The sequence below is a fragment of the Carcharodon carcharias genome, chromosome 9 (assembly GCF_017639515.1).
Source record: "Carcharodon carcharias isolate sCarCar2 chromosome 9, sCarCar2.pri, whole genome shotgun sequence".
Classification (NCBI taxonomy): domain Eukaryota; kingdom Metazoa; phylum Chordata; class Chondrichthyes; order Lamniformes; family Lamnidae; genus Carcharodon; species Carcharodon carcharias.
The window spans coordinates 146547094-146565601 of NC_054475.1; the positions used below are offsets into that span (position 1 = coordinate 146547094).

The 18508-nt window shown below is 42.3% G+C and overlaps 1 protein-coding gene across 8 annotated transcripts in view; it reads left to right on the plus strand.

The window, feature by feature from the left end:
* acsl4a (acyl-CoA synthetase long chain family member 4a) overlaps positions 1-18508 on the plus strand; it is a 91876-nt gene that overhangs the window by 60967 nt on the left and 12401 nt on the right. For all 8 annotated transcript variants that reach the window (XM_041195047.1, XM_041195051.1, XM_041195054.1 and 5 more), the window contains 6 exons: positions 3043-3181; positions 5190-5340; positions 7335-7458; positions 11372-11443; positions 11781-11920; positions 17310-17482. In XM_041195047.1, the coding sequence (XP_041050981.1) occupies positions 3043-3181; positions 5190-5340; positions 7335-7458; positions 11372-11443; positions 11781-11920; positions 17310-17482 (799 nt within the window). The remainder of the gene's footprint in view (positions 1-3042; positions 3182-5189; positions 5341-7334; positions 7459-11371; positions 11444-11780; positions 11921-17309; positions 17483-18508) is intronic.

The window sequence follows — 18508 nt, forward strand, 5'->3', positions numbered from 1 at the left end:
CATTCTGTGTTAAAACAAATCTTATAAGCAAGGTTCGTTGTACAAGTATCAAAAAATTATTTTAAAAAACAAAGATTGACAACATTTTTCTTCTATACTTTGCATCTGATAAAATTTGAGCAAACAAAGTTTGCTTGAATATGTAAAGTGTATTAGTGAGGTGAGAAACCATTAAAAGGGCTGTAAATGAATTTGAAAGGAAACTATCACAATATAAAAGGGGACAGAAGCTTCCATAAGCATATAAGAAGCAAAAGAACAGTTATATTGGGTAAGATCACTCTGGGATGAAGGAGGGAGACGTTAAAAGAAATATTTTACTTTTTTTTTTACAAATGCTGGATGTGAGAAACATTGGAGTTATAGATGTGGAGATGGTACAGTTAGTTGTTGACTATAGAAAAGAATTTGGTTCTAAACAAGTAAGCTGGGCTATAGATGGAACTGGCCTGGCCCTGATGCTGATCATTCTGGTCTGTTGAAAGAAGTCCAAGGGAATTGCAGGGACTTGAATTTTTCAATACTTCTGAAATAACACAAATTGAGCCATGGAACTGGAGAGTAATTAATGAAATACCTTAGTTAAGAAAGGTGATGATGATAACCTGGATAACCAGTAGACCAGTTAGCCTAGTAGCACAAGATAAAAACAAAATACTGCGGACGTTGAAAAAATGTGGATGCACTCTGAAGAAGAGTCATACGGACTCCAAAGCGTTAACTCTGCTTCTTTCTCCACAGATGTTGCCAGACCCGCTGAGTTTTTTCCAGCATTTTCTGTTTTTGAGCCTAGTAGCACATGTTGATTAACTCTTAGGCCAGAATTTTTGGTTCATCAAGTGGGGGCGGGGCCCGCTCGCTGAGGCGTAAAATGACACGGGGTGACGTCAGGCGTGTGTCCCGATATCACCGCATGTCATTTAGGTTTTCAGTTTGGTGGGCGTGCAGCCGAGTTGGCTGCATGCCCGCCGAACTGTCAAAGGCCTATTAAGACCATTTAAAAACTAATTAAACTAATAAACTGAGCTGCCCGTCCAACCTTAAAGTGCCTCTGTGCCTCGGGGAGACTTCTGCGCTCTTTTGCGCGCATGCGTGAAAGTGCCAGGCCCCGATTCAGGGAACCCCACCCGCCCTCACGGAGCGCTCAGTGCTTCCGGACGCACGTCATGCTGGGCGGGCCTTAATTGGCCCGCCCACGTAAAATGGTGGCGTGGATCCAATCGGGGGCACCGATTGGGTATGCGCCTGCCCCCGCACAACTCCCCCGATGGTGGTGGGGGGGCGAGGGGTGGGTGGGGGGGGTGGGGGGTTGGGGGGGGGGGGTAATTCTCCCCTTGGAATCTATAGTTTGGGATTGATGAGCATTTAGAAAGTTGCAGGTTAATCAAGGACAACCAATGCAGGTTTGTTAAAAACACTTTGTTTTTGAAAAATCTAGGTTTTTTTTAAAGAAGTGGAAGCTTGGCTGGTTACAGAATGCAGTTGGTGTGTATGTGGATTTTCAGGAGGCGATTATTAAGATGTCTCAAGTTTGTGATATCAGAGTGCAGCAGCAGCATAATAGAACATTGGTTGAAGGTTGATAAACAGATCTGGGATAAATGGGTTTTGCTCAGACTAGGAAATAGGGCCTGGACTTTGGTATAGGGAGCAGAATCTTGCCGTTGGCTTACTACAGAGAAATTAGTGGTTTGCCAAAGTGTGAGGAAGACAATAAAAGATTTGAAGGCAGACAGGTTGATAGAGTAAGCAAACAGATATTATGAGGACAAGTTTAAGATGATATATCTTGGGAAGTTGTGGGTAGAAACTGGGAATATACATGTAATTGACAGAAGGGTGTGGATGAACAGGGATCTAGGTGTTCAAAGTTACAATTTTTCAAAGTGTAAGAGCAGGTAGAGTTATACATAATGAATGTGATTCTATATATATTGACATAAACTACAAGACTAAAGTAGCAGCATTGGTTAGGCCACAGAGTACTGTGTGCAAAATTTAAAGCATTGATTCATCAAGATAATGCCGGGGTAGGAAACTATAGTTATGAGTATAGATGAGATATACTAAGGCTGAGAAGAGATTTTAATTCAGGTTTTGGTTTTTAATTACAAAGGGTTTTGATTTGGTTAGATCGGGTAAGATTATTTTTTCTGGTGGGCAAGGTGGTAGAGAGGTCACCGCTCGTTACACTGAGTGAGGAGAGAGGTTAAGAGAAATTTCTTAAGGAGCTTTATGAGAATGGAATACTTTGTAACATTGGGCAGAACACGCCGCAACATTAATTGACGCGTGATGATGTCAGGCATGCATCCCGACGTCATCGCAAAGTCGCACGATATTTTGTTTGGTGTGCGTACGCCAGAGTCGGCTGCATGCCCGCCAATAATTGATAGGCCTACTAAGGCCAGGTAATTAACCAGAGTTTATGCTACCCATCCAACCTTACCTTATGGTTGGTGGGCAAGCGAAAAGGTCAAGCAGGGTCTTTACGGTTTTTGGGTAACCTCATCCACGAGCAGGATGGGGGTTTCCTAAAGTTTTTACAAATTAAATGGAAACTTTTTAAAATAACAATAAAAACATGTCCCATATCAGGTTTCATTAAATTTTTATTGTATTTATTTAATTTTTTAAAAAGTGCTGCAATCTCCTCAGGGAGATCGAAGGGCTCTTTCGCACGCCCCACCCACACAGGTGGTGCTCAGTGCTACCACTTGTGATCCATGCAGGGTGGGCCTTAATTTGCCCACCCTCGTGAAATTGTGGTGCGGAACCAATTGCGATTGGCTCTGCGCCTGCTCCCGCCGAGCCTGCCCAACACATGGAAAATCCTGGCCATTGAGTGGATGAGGCATCTTTTATGGGTAAATTGGGTATGTATTTGAAGCAGAGGATGCTTCAAGGATGTGTTAGAACAGCAAAGGGCATTGAGATTTGAATTGCTTAAACAATGAACCAGCAAAGCACAACGGATCAAATGGCCACTTCCATTGCATTGGTAATCCTTGCTTTCACTGTTTTGAACATTTTTTTTGACAGAAAGTGCTGCCAAAAGTTCAGAAGCTGAAACATATCATCTACGTGGACAAGAAGGCCTTCAATACTTCAGGATATTCAGAAGTTCTTCAGATCCACAGTATGGCTTCTGTGGAAGAACTTGGAGCCAAACCTGAGAACTGTATGTATAAAAGGAATTTCTCTTGCCATCACTGCATGTAGCAATTTTTACAACTGACTTACTGCCGCTCTTTTCTACTATTATAGGTTTTAAAATCCTCATTTTTGTTTTCAGATACCTCAGTGGCCCCTCTTCTCCCTTTATCTGAAACATCCTCCAGCCTGACAGCCCTCTGAGATATGTCTCCTCTAATTCTGGCCTCTTGAGCATCTCCAGTTTTAATTGCTCTGCCATTGGCAGGTTTGCCTTCAGCAGGCTAGGCCCCAAGCTCTATCATTCCCTCCCAAAGCCTGTGTCTCTGACCTTGCTTTTCCCCTTTCAAACATTCCATAAAATATAAGTTGGTGGTGGTATTGTGAGTGAAAGAATCTATTTGTTTCCCTATTCCAGCAACTTCAGAAAGTGTTTTGATTCTTCTGAAAATGTTTACATTTGAGCAAATTGTGGTTGAGATTGTAATTTAGCTCTTGCCTTGCTGAACAAACTATCTTTAGTGCAACAAGTTGAGCAACTACCTAAGGATTTTTGCGTTAAATATATGTTTACACTATTTTTTAAGTCGTGCATGGAGCATACACTTCACATAAACATTGCACTTACACCCTGTAATCTATTTCCATCATCTTGCATATGTATTATACTTAGTCTTCCCAGCTCCAACTTCAAGGTAAGTCACTGAAGTTAGACTTCTTGCCTAATAGTTTCCCACCCCCCTCCTCTTTTTTGCCTTTTCCTCTGACCAAAGTCATTTCTACATTCCTCAGTTTCCAAGTTGGCTTTTTGCACTAGTTCTCCCAGCAGTGCGCTGCTTGTGGGGACCAGCTTCCTGCTGCCCTGATGTTTGTCTCTCCAAGGTGAAGGTCACATTGTGGTCAGGAAAGAGTAGTTTTTAAGATGTGCAACCATGTGGAGGATATTTCATAGTGAGATTATTTCTGGCAAATGCCACTTCTGTCATATTTCAATACAAATGAGTGTTAAATCGGATTGTCACCGAGAAATTAATTGGGGAATTCTGGAGAAGCCAGAGAGTTTGGAATGTGGAACTCGCTGCTATGAGGATTGGTTGGTGCATATAGCTGGGGTGTAATTAAGGGAAAGTTAGATAAGCACTTGAGGGACGAAGGAGTGGGAGGGTATGCTGATAGGGTGAGATGAAGAGGAATAGGAGACAAATCGAATGGACCAGTTGGGCCAAATGTCCTGTTTCTGTGCTGTAAAATTCTCTCTAATTCTATGTAATATTTAAATAATTGAGCATCTTCAGCTCAGTGCTAGGGAAGTCTGGTCTTTTTTTTTACTTTTTGGGGAGGGATGGAAATGAATATGAAGTTTGCAGATCTTGGGCCTATGGGAACCTAGCTTCCCTTGGCAATACCCTGTAACTCTGCTCTGTGCTCCATGCTAATTCACCCCCATGCTCACAACCTCACCATCACTATCTTGGTGCTGGCACATCAGAACATCACCTGTCCATCATTTCAAACTCTCAACATGGCCATCCCCAGACCTCAACAATCCTTCAAAAACCCAATACCCTCTCTCTAATGCTTCCATATTCCTCTCCCTGCACCATTCCCCTCTGATTGCTTTCACAATGTAAACACCCGTCCCAACATTATTTAAACCATATTTCCTCCCACCACTTCATAAGTACTTATACGCACCTACCTGCGACCGGCAGCATCTTCCTCTGGAAACTGGACTTCAAACCAAAATTCAGTGTAAGGCTAAGCAAGCCTAGAATAATCAGGGTTGCAGTTTTACAGTTTCTGTGGCAAATCTTGTTAAAATTCTAGTTTATCCTAAATATTTTTCTAGTGTCCCCATTATGCTTCATGTAATTTCATTTAGTGGCCCTGATCATAGTTGTGTGTTACAAGGCATTAAAGCACCTATCCCCTGACTCGTGCACATTTTGAACTGAGAAATGTAACCATGTGGAGGATATTTCATATTGAGATGATAATTCCTTTGCATAGCACTGACTATGGTCTCTCCTGCACAGCAAATGTAACTCCATCTCGGCCTGTTCCATCGGACTTGGCTGTGGTGATGTATACAAGTGGCTCTACAGGTCATCCAAAGGGAGTGATGATGATACACAGTAACCTGATAGCGGGTATGACTGGCCAATGTCAGAGGATACCTGGACTAGGGTAAGTGGTAATCTTTCTCTATTTCACTTTCTTTACCGAATTTTCGGACATCCTAGAGTTGAATTAAGAAAATTCAGTCTCGCCTGGTAAACTGGCACTGTCAAAATAGGCAATGTTTAATTTTTCCCTTTTTATTTAAAAAAAAAACTTACAAACCCAGAGTTATTCTGCAGTGGCAGGCAATTGGAAGGGGCAGGCAGTTTTGAAATTTCCTGTTTCAGAGGAAGTGACCAAATGACAGGATGGCTCGGGGGGGGTGGTGGGGTTGTCGAGGGAGGTGGGGTGGTGGGTGGAAAGCTGAAGCATTTGGCTTCAATTCTGTGCCTTTCCTTTGGTTTGGCTGAAATCACAAGAGTGGACAACTGTCACGCTCTGGATGGCTTGCAGTTGAATATTGACTCACCACCCCACTGCTAATTGAAACTCTCTTGTTTTTCATTTGGATAGTTTAAAATTAGAGAAATATTATCATTATTTTTGCAGATAATCCATATGAGTTTGTCTCTTTTCAAAATAAAAAATCTGCCTGGAAGGTCAGCCCCAGACCTTAGATGATGCGTTAAAGTAAATGTGAGCGCCTATTAGTTTATTTGACTCCATAACATTCAGATATAAAAACATACACCATTATTATTTCTGGAACTTATTGTGTAACTGTGTGCATGCTGTTAGCTATGGCTCAGCGAGTAGTACTCTTGGCTCTAAGTCATAAGGTTCAAGTTCCACTTTGGATCACAAAATCAAGACTGACACTCCAGTGCAGCACAGATGCTGTTGATGATGCTGTTGATGTTGGTGATGCTGTCCTATGGGTGAAAATTTAAACTGAGGCCTCATCTGCCATGTAAGGGGGACAGGAATGATCCCATGGCTCTACTTTTGAAGAAGAGCAAGGCTGTTCTTCCTGGTGCCCTGGGCAACATTTTCCCTCAACCTAAACCAGTGGTCATTATCTCATTGATGTCTGTGGGAACTTGCTGTATACATTACAACAATGACAACACTTAGGCCAGAATTTTTCCCTCGTCAGGCGGGCTCGGCGGGAGCAGGCGGGGCTGGTCGGTAAGGCAACCGTTGCCTGCGATTGGCTCTGCACCGCGATTTTGTGTGGGCGGGCCAATTAAGGCCCGCCCTGCATGGGTTGTGAGCGGCAGCACTACCTGTGCGGGCAGGGGGAGGAGGGAGAGCAGGTCTGGCACGCAGTTCGCACATGCGCGCGAAAGAGCACTTCAGTTTTCTTGAGGCACGGAGCTGCCTCAGGGAGATTGAAGCGCTTTTCAAAAAAAGTTAATAAAGGCAATAAAAATTTAGTAAAACATGTCCCCCTCATGAGACTCTGTCACATGAGATGGGACCCATTTTTAATTTCAAAATAAAGTTATTATTTAATGTTTATTAGCTTTAGGAAACCTCATCCCGCTTGTGGATGAGATTTCCTAAAAATGTAAAGGCCGCTTGGCCTTTTCGCCTGCCTGCAAGCCGAATGTAATATTCTGGCCTTAAAGTACTCAAGTGGCTGCTAGTATTTTTTTAGAAGCTCTGAGGTCATAAAAGGCTCTCTATGCCAATAAATTGTTTGTGTAATTCTGGAACATGATGTGCCCCATATTCAAAAGTTAGAGGTCCATTTGGTTATGAGATTTTTCTGTTCTCAAGCTCTACCTTGTGTTTCGAGGATGAGATGTTTGTATCTTGCATTCATGCTTCCTGTCAGAGTACGTAGGAAACAACTAACCTGTGGTTACTTTTAATAAATTATTTTCTTTCTAAACTTGAGTTCTTCAAGTGTATCCTATTTTTTAAAAAAAGGGGGGAAATTCACAGCTTTGAAACCTTAACCCAAACTTTAGAAATGAGTCATTACTTAAATCTTGCATGGTATAAATACAAAATTGTTTAGGATTAAAACTAATATCTTATGCTGAACAAATTGATGTTTCAGCAACAATCCTTTGTCGAGTTTATTAAATATGCCAAATGTTATCCTTTTTCAGACCCAAAGATACATATATTGGATATCTGCCATTGGCTCATGTGTTGGAGCTTACTGCAGAAATTTCCTGTGTTGCTTATGGCTGTCGAATTGGTTATTCATCTCCTCAAACCCTGTCTGATCAGGTGAGCAATGTTTTGACTTTCCGAACATATGAAATAGGATCAGGAGTAGGCCATTCGGCCCCTCGAGCCTGCTCTGCCATTCAGTAAGATCATGATTGATATGTCTGTGTTTCGAGTTCTACATTCCCATATACCACCGCCCCCCACCCACCCCCCCCAAAAAAAACCTTTGATTCCCTTTCCTAACAAGAATCTATCTACCTCTGCCTTAAAAATAATCAGTGACCCCGATTCCATGCCTTTTTTTAAAATATGTTCGTTCACGGGATGTGGGCTTCGCAGGCTGGGCCAGCATTTATTGCCCGTCCCCAGTTGCTCTTGAGAAGGTGGTGGTGAGGCAGAGAGTCCCAAAGTTGCACAACCCTCTGAGAGAAAAAAATTTCTCTTCATCTCTATCCTAAAAAGGCAATCCCTAATTTTAAGACAATGCCCCCTAGTTCTGGACTCACCCACAAGCAGAAACATCCTTTCCACATCCACCTTGTCAATACCGTTCAGGATCTTATGTACTTCAATCAAGTCACCCCTCACTCTTCTAAACTCCATAAGAAATAAGCCCAGTCTGTCCAACCTTTCCTCATAAGACAACCCGCTCATTCCAGGTATCAATCTAGTAAACCTCCTCTGAACCACCTCAAATGCATTTACACCCTGCCTCAAATAAGACAACCAAAACTGCACACAATATTCGAGATGCAGTCTCACAAATGCCCTGTATAACTGAAGCATAACATCCTTACTTTTATGTTTAATTCTCCTCATAATAAAGGATAGCATTCCATTAGTCATCTTGATTACATTCTGTGCCTGCATACTAACTTTTCGTGACTCAAGCATCTGAACATCTAGATCCCTCTGCTAATTTTATTCTTCCTGCCAAAGTGAACAATTTTACATTTTCCCACATTATACTCCCATCTGCCAGATTTTTGCCCACTCGCTCAACTTACCTATATCCATCTGCAAACTCCTTATGTCGTCTTCACAACATTCTTTCCTACCTAATTTTGTGTTGCCTGCAAATTTAGCTACTGCGCCTTTGCTCCCCTCATAGAAGTCATTGATGTAAATTGTAAAAAGTTGAGGCCCCAGCACAGACCCCTGTGGGACTCCGCTAGTCACATCTTGCCAATTAGACAAAGACCCATTTATGCATGCTCTGTATTCTGCCAGCCAGCTAACCCTCTATCCAGGCTAATGTGTTACCCCCTACACCATGAGCTTTTATTTTCCACAATAACCTTTGATGTGGCACCTTGTCAAATGCCTTCTGGAAATCCAGTCTACAGGCTCCCCTTTATCCACAGCACATGTTACTCCTTCAAAGACCTCTAATAAATTGGTTAAACATGATTTCCTTTTCACAAAACCATGCTGACTCATTTTGATTACCTAGTATTTTTCTAAGTGCCCAGCTATAACTTCTTTAATGACCAACTCTAACATCTTCCCCATGACAGACGCCAAGCTAACTGGCCTACAGTTTCTTGTTTGCTGCCTCCCTCCTTTTTGAATGGAGGGGTTATATTTGCTACTTTCTAGCCTGATGGAGCTTTTCCAGAATATAGGAATTTTGGAAAATTAACACCAATGCATCTATTACCTCATTAGGCACCTCTTTTAAAACCATAGGAAGAAGTCCATCAGAACCTGTAGACTTGTCAGCCCACAGCTCCATCAGTTTGCTCAGTACTACTTCCCCAGTGATTGGAATTTCTCCAAGTTCCCCTCGAAGACCTGGGGCTGAATTTTCTGGCTGACGTGTGGGTGGCGGAGCCCTCATGTCAGCGCTTAAAATGTCACGCGAGCATCCCGATGTCAGCGCGCGGCATCGCGATGTTTAGCTCGGTGGGTGCGCTATGCAGCATGACACGCGCCCGCCATTAATTAAAAGCCTTGTTAAGGCCATTAAGTCACCAACTGTTGACAATTTTGAGGGGCCTGTGCGAACTTCAGCTCGGCGCACGGGCCCAACGGGCAGGCGGGTAAGTGATTTTTTTAACAAACCTCATCCAGTGGCGGGATGAGGTTTGATTTCGGATTTTAAAAAAGTTTAATAAAGTTTGTGTACTTCATTAACATGTCCCATTTTGTGTGATGTTTTCAGGTTAATGATTTTTTCAGCGATCTCCCTGAGACACCACTTAGCCTCAGGGAGGTGTGCGTGCGCGCAAAAGAGCGCACTCTCGCAGTTGGGGAATCCCCCCTGCCCACAGAGGGAGCACATAGCGCTTCCCGTCAGGTGGCATGCTGGGCAGGCCTTAATTGGCCCGCCCACGTAAAATGGCGGTGGGGCCCGTTTTGGCGGCGGCGGTGATCGGCTGCCCACCCGTCACCGAGTCGGTCTGGCCGGCCTGTCTGTCAAGGGCAAAATTCTGCTCCTGATCTACAGCCGTTACTGGAATGTTTTTTATATCCTCTACAGTGAAGACAGAAGCAAAATATTTATTCAGTTCATGCGCTGTTTCCTAATATCTACTATAACTCCCCATTCTCATTCTCTGGAAGACCAACACTCATTTTTACCTACTCTCTTCCTGTTTAAGTACTTGTGGAAACTCTTGCTATCTGTTTTTACATTTCTAGCTAGCTTCCTGTCATACTTTAATTTCTTTCTCCTGATTAAACTTTTAGTCTAAAGGACTTCTCTATGACCAGTCTGGAGAAGGGTTTTTGGTAAGACCACATTTAAGTTCCTGGCTGAAGATAGTTTTATAAAGCTGTATTTCACTTCATTCATTTCTATCTTAGCAAGATAAAAGGAATGACTGTTATGACTGATGCGGTTGATAAAGCAGAGTTATTTAAAAATCCCAGAGGGAAACTTTGAACAACTGTCTTAACCTATAATTTTAAGTGTTATGTTTGAGATGCGACCCTAAATTCAGGAATCAAGGTTTTACTTTAAACTAATTGAAACACTTTATTAATTTACACAGGTTAAAATATATGTACACATGGCTACAAATTACTTCTATCATAACTTTTAACAAATTCCCAAACTAATCTCCATTAAGGGAACAACAACCCATAGACTTAACCAAACACCAGGCAAAGCATTTTCACCTTAAAAGCTCAAAATGAGGTTCTTTTCACTTTGTGGAGACGGTTGGAGGTTTACAGCTGCCTTTTGATCTCACATTGCCTCTGCCCTGCACACATAAAATTGATGAAGTTATACATAGCTCATTGAATATAATTTCTCATTGTATCACCAGCCTCTTTGAACTCCACCTTTTACAATAAAACTCATTTCATATTACCAATTTTATTAGTAATATAAACATATTGCTTGGGTCATGAGGACTCGAAACGTCAACTCTTTTCTTCTCCGCCGATGCTGCCAGACCTGCTGAGTTTTTCCAGGTAATTCTGTTTTTGTTTTGGATTTCCAGCATCCGCAGTTTTTTTGTTTTTATCTTTGCTTGGTATCTGCTGGCTCGGTGGTAGTTTTCACCCCACTTCTTGAATGCTGTATTCAAAAATGCAAATGCTCACTATCCCTTACATATCAAAGCTAGTACACATCAAAGCACCCAGACTAGCTGGATTTAATCCAATTAAGACACACCCACAGACTAAACCTCTGTTTTAAAAGAAAAAATATTTTCCAATAATACTTTAAATATTAATAGCTTCAAGACAATGACCAACTTTCCTTGCACATAATAAATGGAATTGCATGATACCCTAAACAGTTATCCGAAATGTAAATGACTTAAAGTGGGAGGTTATTTTTCACTGAACATAATGCTCACTGTACACTCTGCACTCTTTCTGAACTTGTATGTTACTGCATTGATTTAATTTACTGACTGCTTCAGTTTGTGCATTGTCTGGATGTAGGATTGAACAAGTGTGTGTGTCATCAGTACACCATTGTTTATTTTTGTTTTCTTCTATTGTTTCACAGTCAACTAAGATCAAAAAGGGCAGTAAAGGTGATTGTTCCATCCTGAAGCCAACACTGATGGCGGCTGTTCCAGTGCGTAAATAATCTGAGCTTTTATATTAAGCCTTTCAACTTGGAGTGTAATTTTTAGTAAAATTAACTCACTGCATTTTTGTGCAAAGAATAATCGGGGTTTGAGGGGATCGGATTGCTTGGATTCAAAACATTTAATTTGCTTTAAGTAGACTCTAATATACCAGTTTGGCAAAAATTGTAACGCAATAGATGAAATTAACAATATCAAAGTTTGCTGACAGAATATGAAAATAATTAATCCAATATTTATTGTTAAGACTGAGTCTGAGAGCAGAAAGCCATTATGCTATTTGATGTTTCACCACTTTGATAACTCTCTACTTTTGCCTTAAAGGAAATCATGGACCGAATTTATAAAAACGTCATGAGCAAAGTGCAGGAGATGAACTATATACAGAGGACTTTGTTCAAACTAGGTTATGATTACAAATTGGAACAGATCAAGAGAGGTTACGATGCGCCCCTCTGCAACATGTAAGGAAACCTAAACTTCATCTCCACTAATTGCTTTGAGTAGGTTAAATATCATCAAAACAAGAGCATCTTCTTTTGAAAGATGTTAAAACAAAGTGGAGCTGGATGCCATTGTGGTGAGATGCAAATTGATTTCATCCTCTTCGAGAAAAGGAATGCAGTTACTTAGGACAGCTGACCAGGACTTAGCTTGCGTAATGCAGTGCCAGCCTTGAACAGGGCCAACTTATTTCACATCTAATTTTTATTTGGTATCTTCATGTAGTTTATTATGGTGACAGCTGCAAACATAAATTGTTCTCTCTTGATTTTCACCTGACTGTGCTTTTTGGTTTACAATGCGGTTATTTCTAATGGAATCTACCTCTGTCATTTTCTCCATGTGTGAGGCATTTTCTTTCAATTTAATTCAAATTTTTGTCTTCAACTACATATCCCTCTTGTTTCCTATGCCATGTACCACAAGATGTTCTGCTTTAAACCTCTTCCAATGCTCCTCAAACATTTTGTTTTTTTTTTTATTCATTCATGGGATGTGGGCATCGCTGGCTGGGCCAGCATTTATTGCCCATCCCTAGTTACCCTTGAGGAGGTGGTGGTGAGCTGCCTTCTTGAACTGCTGCAGTCCATGTGGTGTGGGTGCACCCACAGTGCTGTTAGGAAGGGAGTTCCAGAATTTTGACCCAGCGACAGTGAAGGAGCGGCGATATATTTCCGAGTCAGGATGGTGAGTGACTTGGAGGGGAACTTCTAGGTGGTAGTGTTCCCATCTATCTGCTGCCCTTGTCCTTCCAAATGGTAGTGGTCGTGGGTTTGGAAGGTGCTGTCTAAGGAGCCTTGGTGAATTCCTGCAGTGCATCTTGTAGATGGTACACACTGCTGCTACTGTGCGTCGGTGGTGGAGGGAGTGAATGTTTGTGGATGTGGTGCCAATCAAGCGGGCTGCTTTGTCCTGGATGGTATCAAGCTTCCTGAGTGTTGTGGGAGCTGCACTCATCCAGGCATGTAGGGGGAGTATTCCATCACATTCCTGACTTGTGCCTTGTAGATGGTGGAGAGACTTTGGGGAGTCAGGAGGCGAGTTACTCGTCGTAGGATTCCTAGCCTCTGACCTGCTCTTGTAGCCACAGTATTTATATGGCTAGTCCAGTTCAGTTTCTGGTCAATGGTAACCCCTCAGGATGTTCATATAGGGGGATTCAGTGGTGGTAATGCCATTGAACATCAAGGGCTGTGGTTGGATTCAGTCTTGTTGGAGGTGGTCATTGCCTGACACTTATGTGGTGCAAATGTTACTTGCCACTTGTCAGCCCAAGCCTCTATATTGTCCAGGTTTTACTGCATTTGGACATAGACTGTTTCCATATCTGAGGAGTCGTGATTGGTGCTGAACATTGGGCAATCATCAGTGAACATCCCCACTTCTGACCTGATGATGGAAGGAAGTTCATTGATGAAGCAGCTGAAGATGGTTGGACCTAGGACACTACCTTGAGGAATTCCTGTGGTGATGTCCTAGAGCTGAGATGACTGACTTCCAACAGCCACAACCATCCTCCTTTGTGCTAGGTATGACTCCAAACAGCAGAGAGTCTTCCCCCTGATTCCCATTGACTCCAGTTTTGCTTGGGCTCCATGATGCCACACTCTGTCAAATGTTACCTTGATGTCAAGGGCAGTCAGTCTCACCTCACCTCAGGAGTTCAGCTCTTTTGTCCATGTTTGAACCAAGGTTGTAATGAGGTCAGGGGCTTAGTGGCCCTGGTGGAACCCAAACTGGGCATCAATGAGCAGGTTATTGCTAAGCAAGTGTTGCTTGATAGCACTGTTGATGACCCCTTCCAATACTTTACTGATGATGGAGAGTAGACTGATGGGGTGGTAATTGGCCGGGTTGGATTTGTCCTGCTTTTTGTGTACAGGACATACCTGGGCAATTTTCCACGTAGCTGGGTAGATGCCAGTGTTGTAGTTGTACTGGAACAGCTTGGCCAGGGGTGCGACAAGTTTTGGAGTACAAGTCTTCAGTACTATTGCCAGAATATTGTCAGGGCCCATAGCCTTTGCAGTATTCAGTGCCTTTAGCCATTTCTTGATATAACATGGAGTGAATAGAATTGGCTGAAGACTGGCATTTGTGATGCTGGGGGCCTCCAGAGGAGTCCAAGATGGAGCATCTACTCAGCACTTCTGGCTGAAGATTGTAGCAAATGCTTCAGCCTTATATTTTGTACTAGGGTACCGGATTCCACCATCATTGAGGATGGGTATATTTGTGAGCCTTCTCCTCCAGTGAGTTGTTTAATTGTCCACCACCATTCACGACTGGATGTGGCAGGACTGCAGAGCTTAGGTCTGATCCATTGGTTGAGGGATCACTTAGCCCTGTCCATCACTTGCTGCTTACGCTGTTTGGCACACAAGTAGTCTTATGTTAGATTTTCACCAGGTTGACACCTCATTTTTAGGTATGCCTGGTGCTGCTCCTGGCATGCCCTCCTGCACTCTTCATTGAACCAGGGTTGATCCTCTGGCTTGATGGTAATGGTAGAGTGGGGGATATGCTGGGCCATGAGGCTACAGGTTGTGTTTGAGTACAATTCTGCTGCTGCTGATGGTCCACAACGCTTCGTGGATGCCCAGTCTTGAGTGGCTAGATCTGTTCGATATCTATCCCATTTAGCATGATGGTAGTGCCACATAATATAATGGAGGGCATCTTCAATGTGAAGCCGGGACTTTGTCTCCACAACGATTGTGCGGTGGTCATTCATACTGATACTGTCATGGACAGATAAGTCTGCAGCAGGTAGGTTGGTGAGGATGAGGTCAAGTATGTTTTTTCCCTCTTGTTAGTTCCCTCACCACCTGCTGTAGACCCAGTCTAGCAGCTATGTCCTTTAGGACTTGGCCAGCTCGGTCAGGAGTGGTGCTTCCGAGCCACCCTTGATGGTGGACATTGAAGTCCCCACTCAGAGAACATTCTGCACCCTTGCCGCCCTCAGTGCTTCCTCCAAGTGGGGTTCAACATGGAGGGGCACTGATTCATCAGCTGAGGGCAGGCGGTACATGGTAATCAGCAGGAGGCTTCCTTGCCCATGTTTGACCTGATGCCATGAGACTTCATGGGGTCCGGAGTCGATGTTGTGGACACCCAAGCCAACATGGTTAAGGTCATACCTGGACCTTTCAAGTTGGGAGTGCTAACTTACCATAGTGCATTTCTTGTCTTTTTTTGTCTTTTTCTGCTTTATCAGAAATAAATTTGAATGCCATATCATTTCATGGTTGCTTTTGTACATGATAGCATCTAGCAATTATTTTCTTAGTTAAGTTCTACAAATGTTATCCACTTCTCCATTCATTCACATCTTGTATATTTATTTCTGTTATTGTTGAATTACACTTACAAAAATGGTGACCAGAAACTGAACTGGACCAGCAATATAGCTAGTGTAGCTACAAGAGCAGGCCATAGGCAGGGAATTCTGCAACAAGTAGCTCACCTCCTGACTCCCCAAAAACCTGTCCACCATCTACAAGGCACAAGTAAGAAGAGTGATGACACCCAATAAGGAGATATTGGGGCAGCTGACCAAAAGCATGGCCAAAGATTTTAAGGAGCATCTTGAAGGAGGAAAGAGAGATAGAGAGGCAAGTTACATACAAACATACAAATTAGGAGCAGGGGTAGGCCATTCAGCCTCTCGAGCCTGCTTCGTCAATTGATAGGATCTTGTTGATCTAGATTGTAGCCTCAAATGTATTTTCCTGCCTCCCCTCTATATCCAGTTCCAAGGCTTAGGACCTAGACATCTGAAGCCATGGCCATCGATGGTGCAACACTTAAAATCAGGGATGTGCCAGAGGCCAGAATTGGAGGAATGCCGATATCCCTGAGGTGCATGGGGCTGGGCAAGATTGCAGAGATAGGGAGGAGCAAGGCCATGGAGGGTTTTGAAAACCAGGCTGACAATTTTAACTTGAACCATTTCTAGGCCAGGTGCCACTGTAGGTCAGCAAGCACTGGGTTGGTGGGTGAACAGGACTTGTCGCAAGTTAGTACAATGGGCAGCACAGTTTTGGATGAGCTCAAGTTTACAGAGGGTGCCAAATGGGTTTCTATCCAGGAGAGCATTTTAACCTGCCAGCTATCTATTTCAAATACAAAAGCACTATTTTGTCTGAAATACCAATTTGTTTTTCCAGAAGTATTTCAGGTAACTGTACTTAATAGAACTTTATAGTTTTATGGCTTCCTTTCTTGCACCTGCACTGTTACCTCTGGTGTCTCCAAAGGAATCTATCTTCGGTCCCCTCTGTTTCTCATCTGCATGCTGTCTCCCAGCAAAATCATTTGAAGGCACAGCATTAATTTTCACGTGTATGCAGAGAGCACCCAGCTCTACCACACCAACGTTTCTCTTGATTCTTCCACTGTTGTTAAATTATCAGACTGCTTATCTGATGTCCATTATTGAATGAGCAGAAATTTCCTCCAATTAAATATTGGGAAGATTGAATCCATTGTTTTCAGTCCCCACTCCAAACCCTATTCCCTAACTGCAAGCTAATTCCACTTTGGCTGCAGACTGAGACTGAGCCAGTCTTTTAACAACTTTGTTGTTATATCTGACCGCGAGATGAACTTCTGATCACACATTTATGCCATCACGAAGACTGCCTATTTCTACGTCCCTAAATTCGCCTGAATTCACTATTGTCTTGGCAGACTCAGCTACTCCAACTCATTCCTGACTGGTCTCCCATATTCTATGCTCCTTAAACTTAAGATCATCCAAAACTTTGCTTGTGTTTTAACTTGCAGCAAGTTTTGTTCCCTGTGCTCGCTGACCCACAGTGACTCTTGATAAAGCAATATCTTGATTTTAAGATTCTCATCCTTGTTTTTGATTCCTTCCATGGCCTCACCCCTCTCTGGCTCCGCAGTCTTCTCCAGCCCCACAACCCTCCAAGATATTTGTGCACGCCTGTTTTAATCGCTCTTCCATTTGTAGCTGCACTTTCAGATGCCTAAGCTCAAAGGTCTGTAATTCCATTCTATACCTCTAACACCTCTACCTCTCTTTGCTGCTTTAAGAGACACCTTAAAACCTACCTCTTAGATCAACCTTTTGGTCATTTGACCCAATATCTCCTTAAGTGGCTCTGTGTCACACTTTGTCTTATAATGCTGCTGTTATGCATCTTGGGATGTTTTATGTTAAATACGCTGTAAAAAAAAAAAGTTGTTTTATATACCTTATGGAAGAAAATTAAACGTGCTTGCCGATATGTATGTTGTATATTATAGTTTTGGGTATCTGGAATCATCATATTAAATGCCATTTCACCCAATTTTAATGGAGTTTTTTTGTGTTTATAATAGGATATTATTTAAGAAAGTGAAAGCTCTGTTGGGAGGAAATATTCGAATGATGCTGTCTGGAGGGGCTCCTCTTTCTCCTCAAACACAAAGGTTTATGAATGTGTGTTTCTGCTGTCCAGTAGGTCAAGGTTATGGCCTGACGGAAACGTGTGGTGCTGGAACTATCACCGAAGGTGAGTGCTTGAACCATCAAAGAAAATCGTGCTCCTCGGAGAGTGGTAGTTGATTCTGGGAGGCCAAAAGAAGTGATCTGGGAAACTAATTGGGCATACATAATATACTTCAGGGAATAAAGTGGAGTTGTGGGAAAATGGCTGAAGCGATTAGCCTAATTAATTGGAGTGATTTTTTTTTCCTAACTTTCTTTTTAAATAATTACCAACATTTTTGAAGTTGTGTTAAATTCTAGTCCGTTTTCATTTTTTAACTGTGTGTATGTGCATTTTTTTTTTTAAAGGAAGAGATTGTCTTCTAATTGCTTGCTGTTACTGACATCCTGTAGGAGAGCCACCGATGAAAAGGGTCTTTGTTTTTCTTGTTTTTTGCTTAATAAATAAGATGGCATAGGTGCTGGGCAAAATGCCGTAATGATATGGAAAATAAGTTTCTATCACCTGGCTTTCAATGTTTAAATAGGGGAGATACGAAAACACTGGAAAAACACAGTAGGTCAGTCAACATCTGAAAGATAGGAAGCCTAAGATGTTGATCAATTCAAATCAAGTTGACCATTACTGACGATAACTCCCACTATAAGTATAGTATTTTAGGGTTTTGAATGGCTTTGTGTTCAGAATTTCTACCATGAACAACACTTGGAAGCAATAACGGTTGTGCAGTTAGCTCTTATTGCTCCAAGTATTTTGGATTTTCCAATGACTTTTCCAAGAAGTGTCAGTATGTTTAACAACTTTTCCCTTTTCCATGCCTGCCTCCTGTGGAATGGTTTGGACAAGGAAAACCTATGAAAATGAAGCTTTTAAACTGATCTTCTGCATCTTTATAGTAACACTGTTTTGAAGTTTTGTTTTAAATCTTTAGTCTTTTTACACCGAAGTATTGTTTAAACTCAATTGTCATAATTAACTAGAGGATACTGATATTGACAGATGTAATGCGTGCCTTAACGTGGGTGATTTACAAGCATGGATAAAAATCACACGTTTTATGTGCACCGCTGGCTCCATAATAGGATGCAA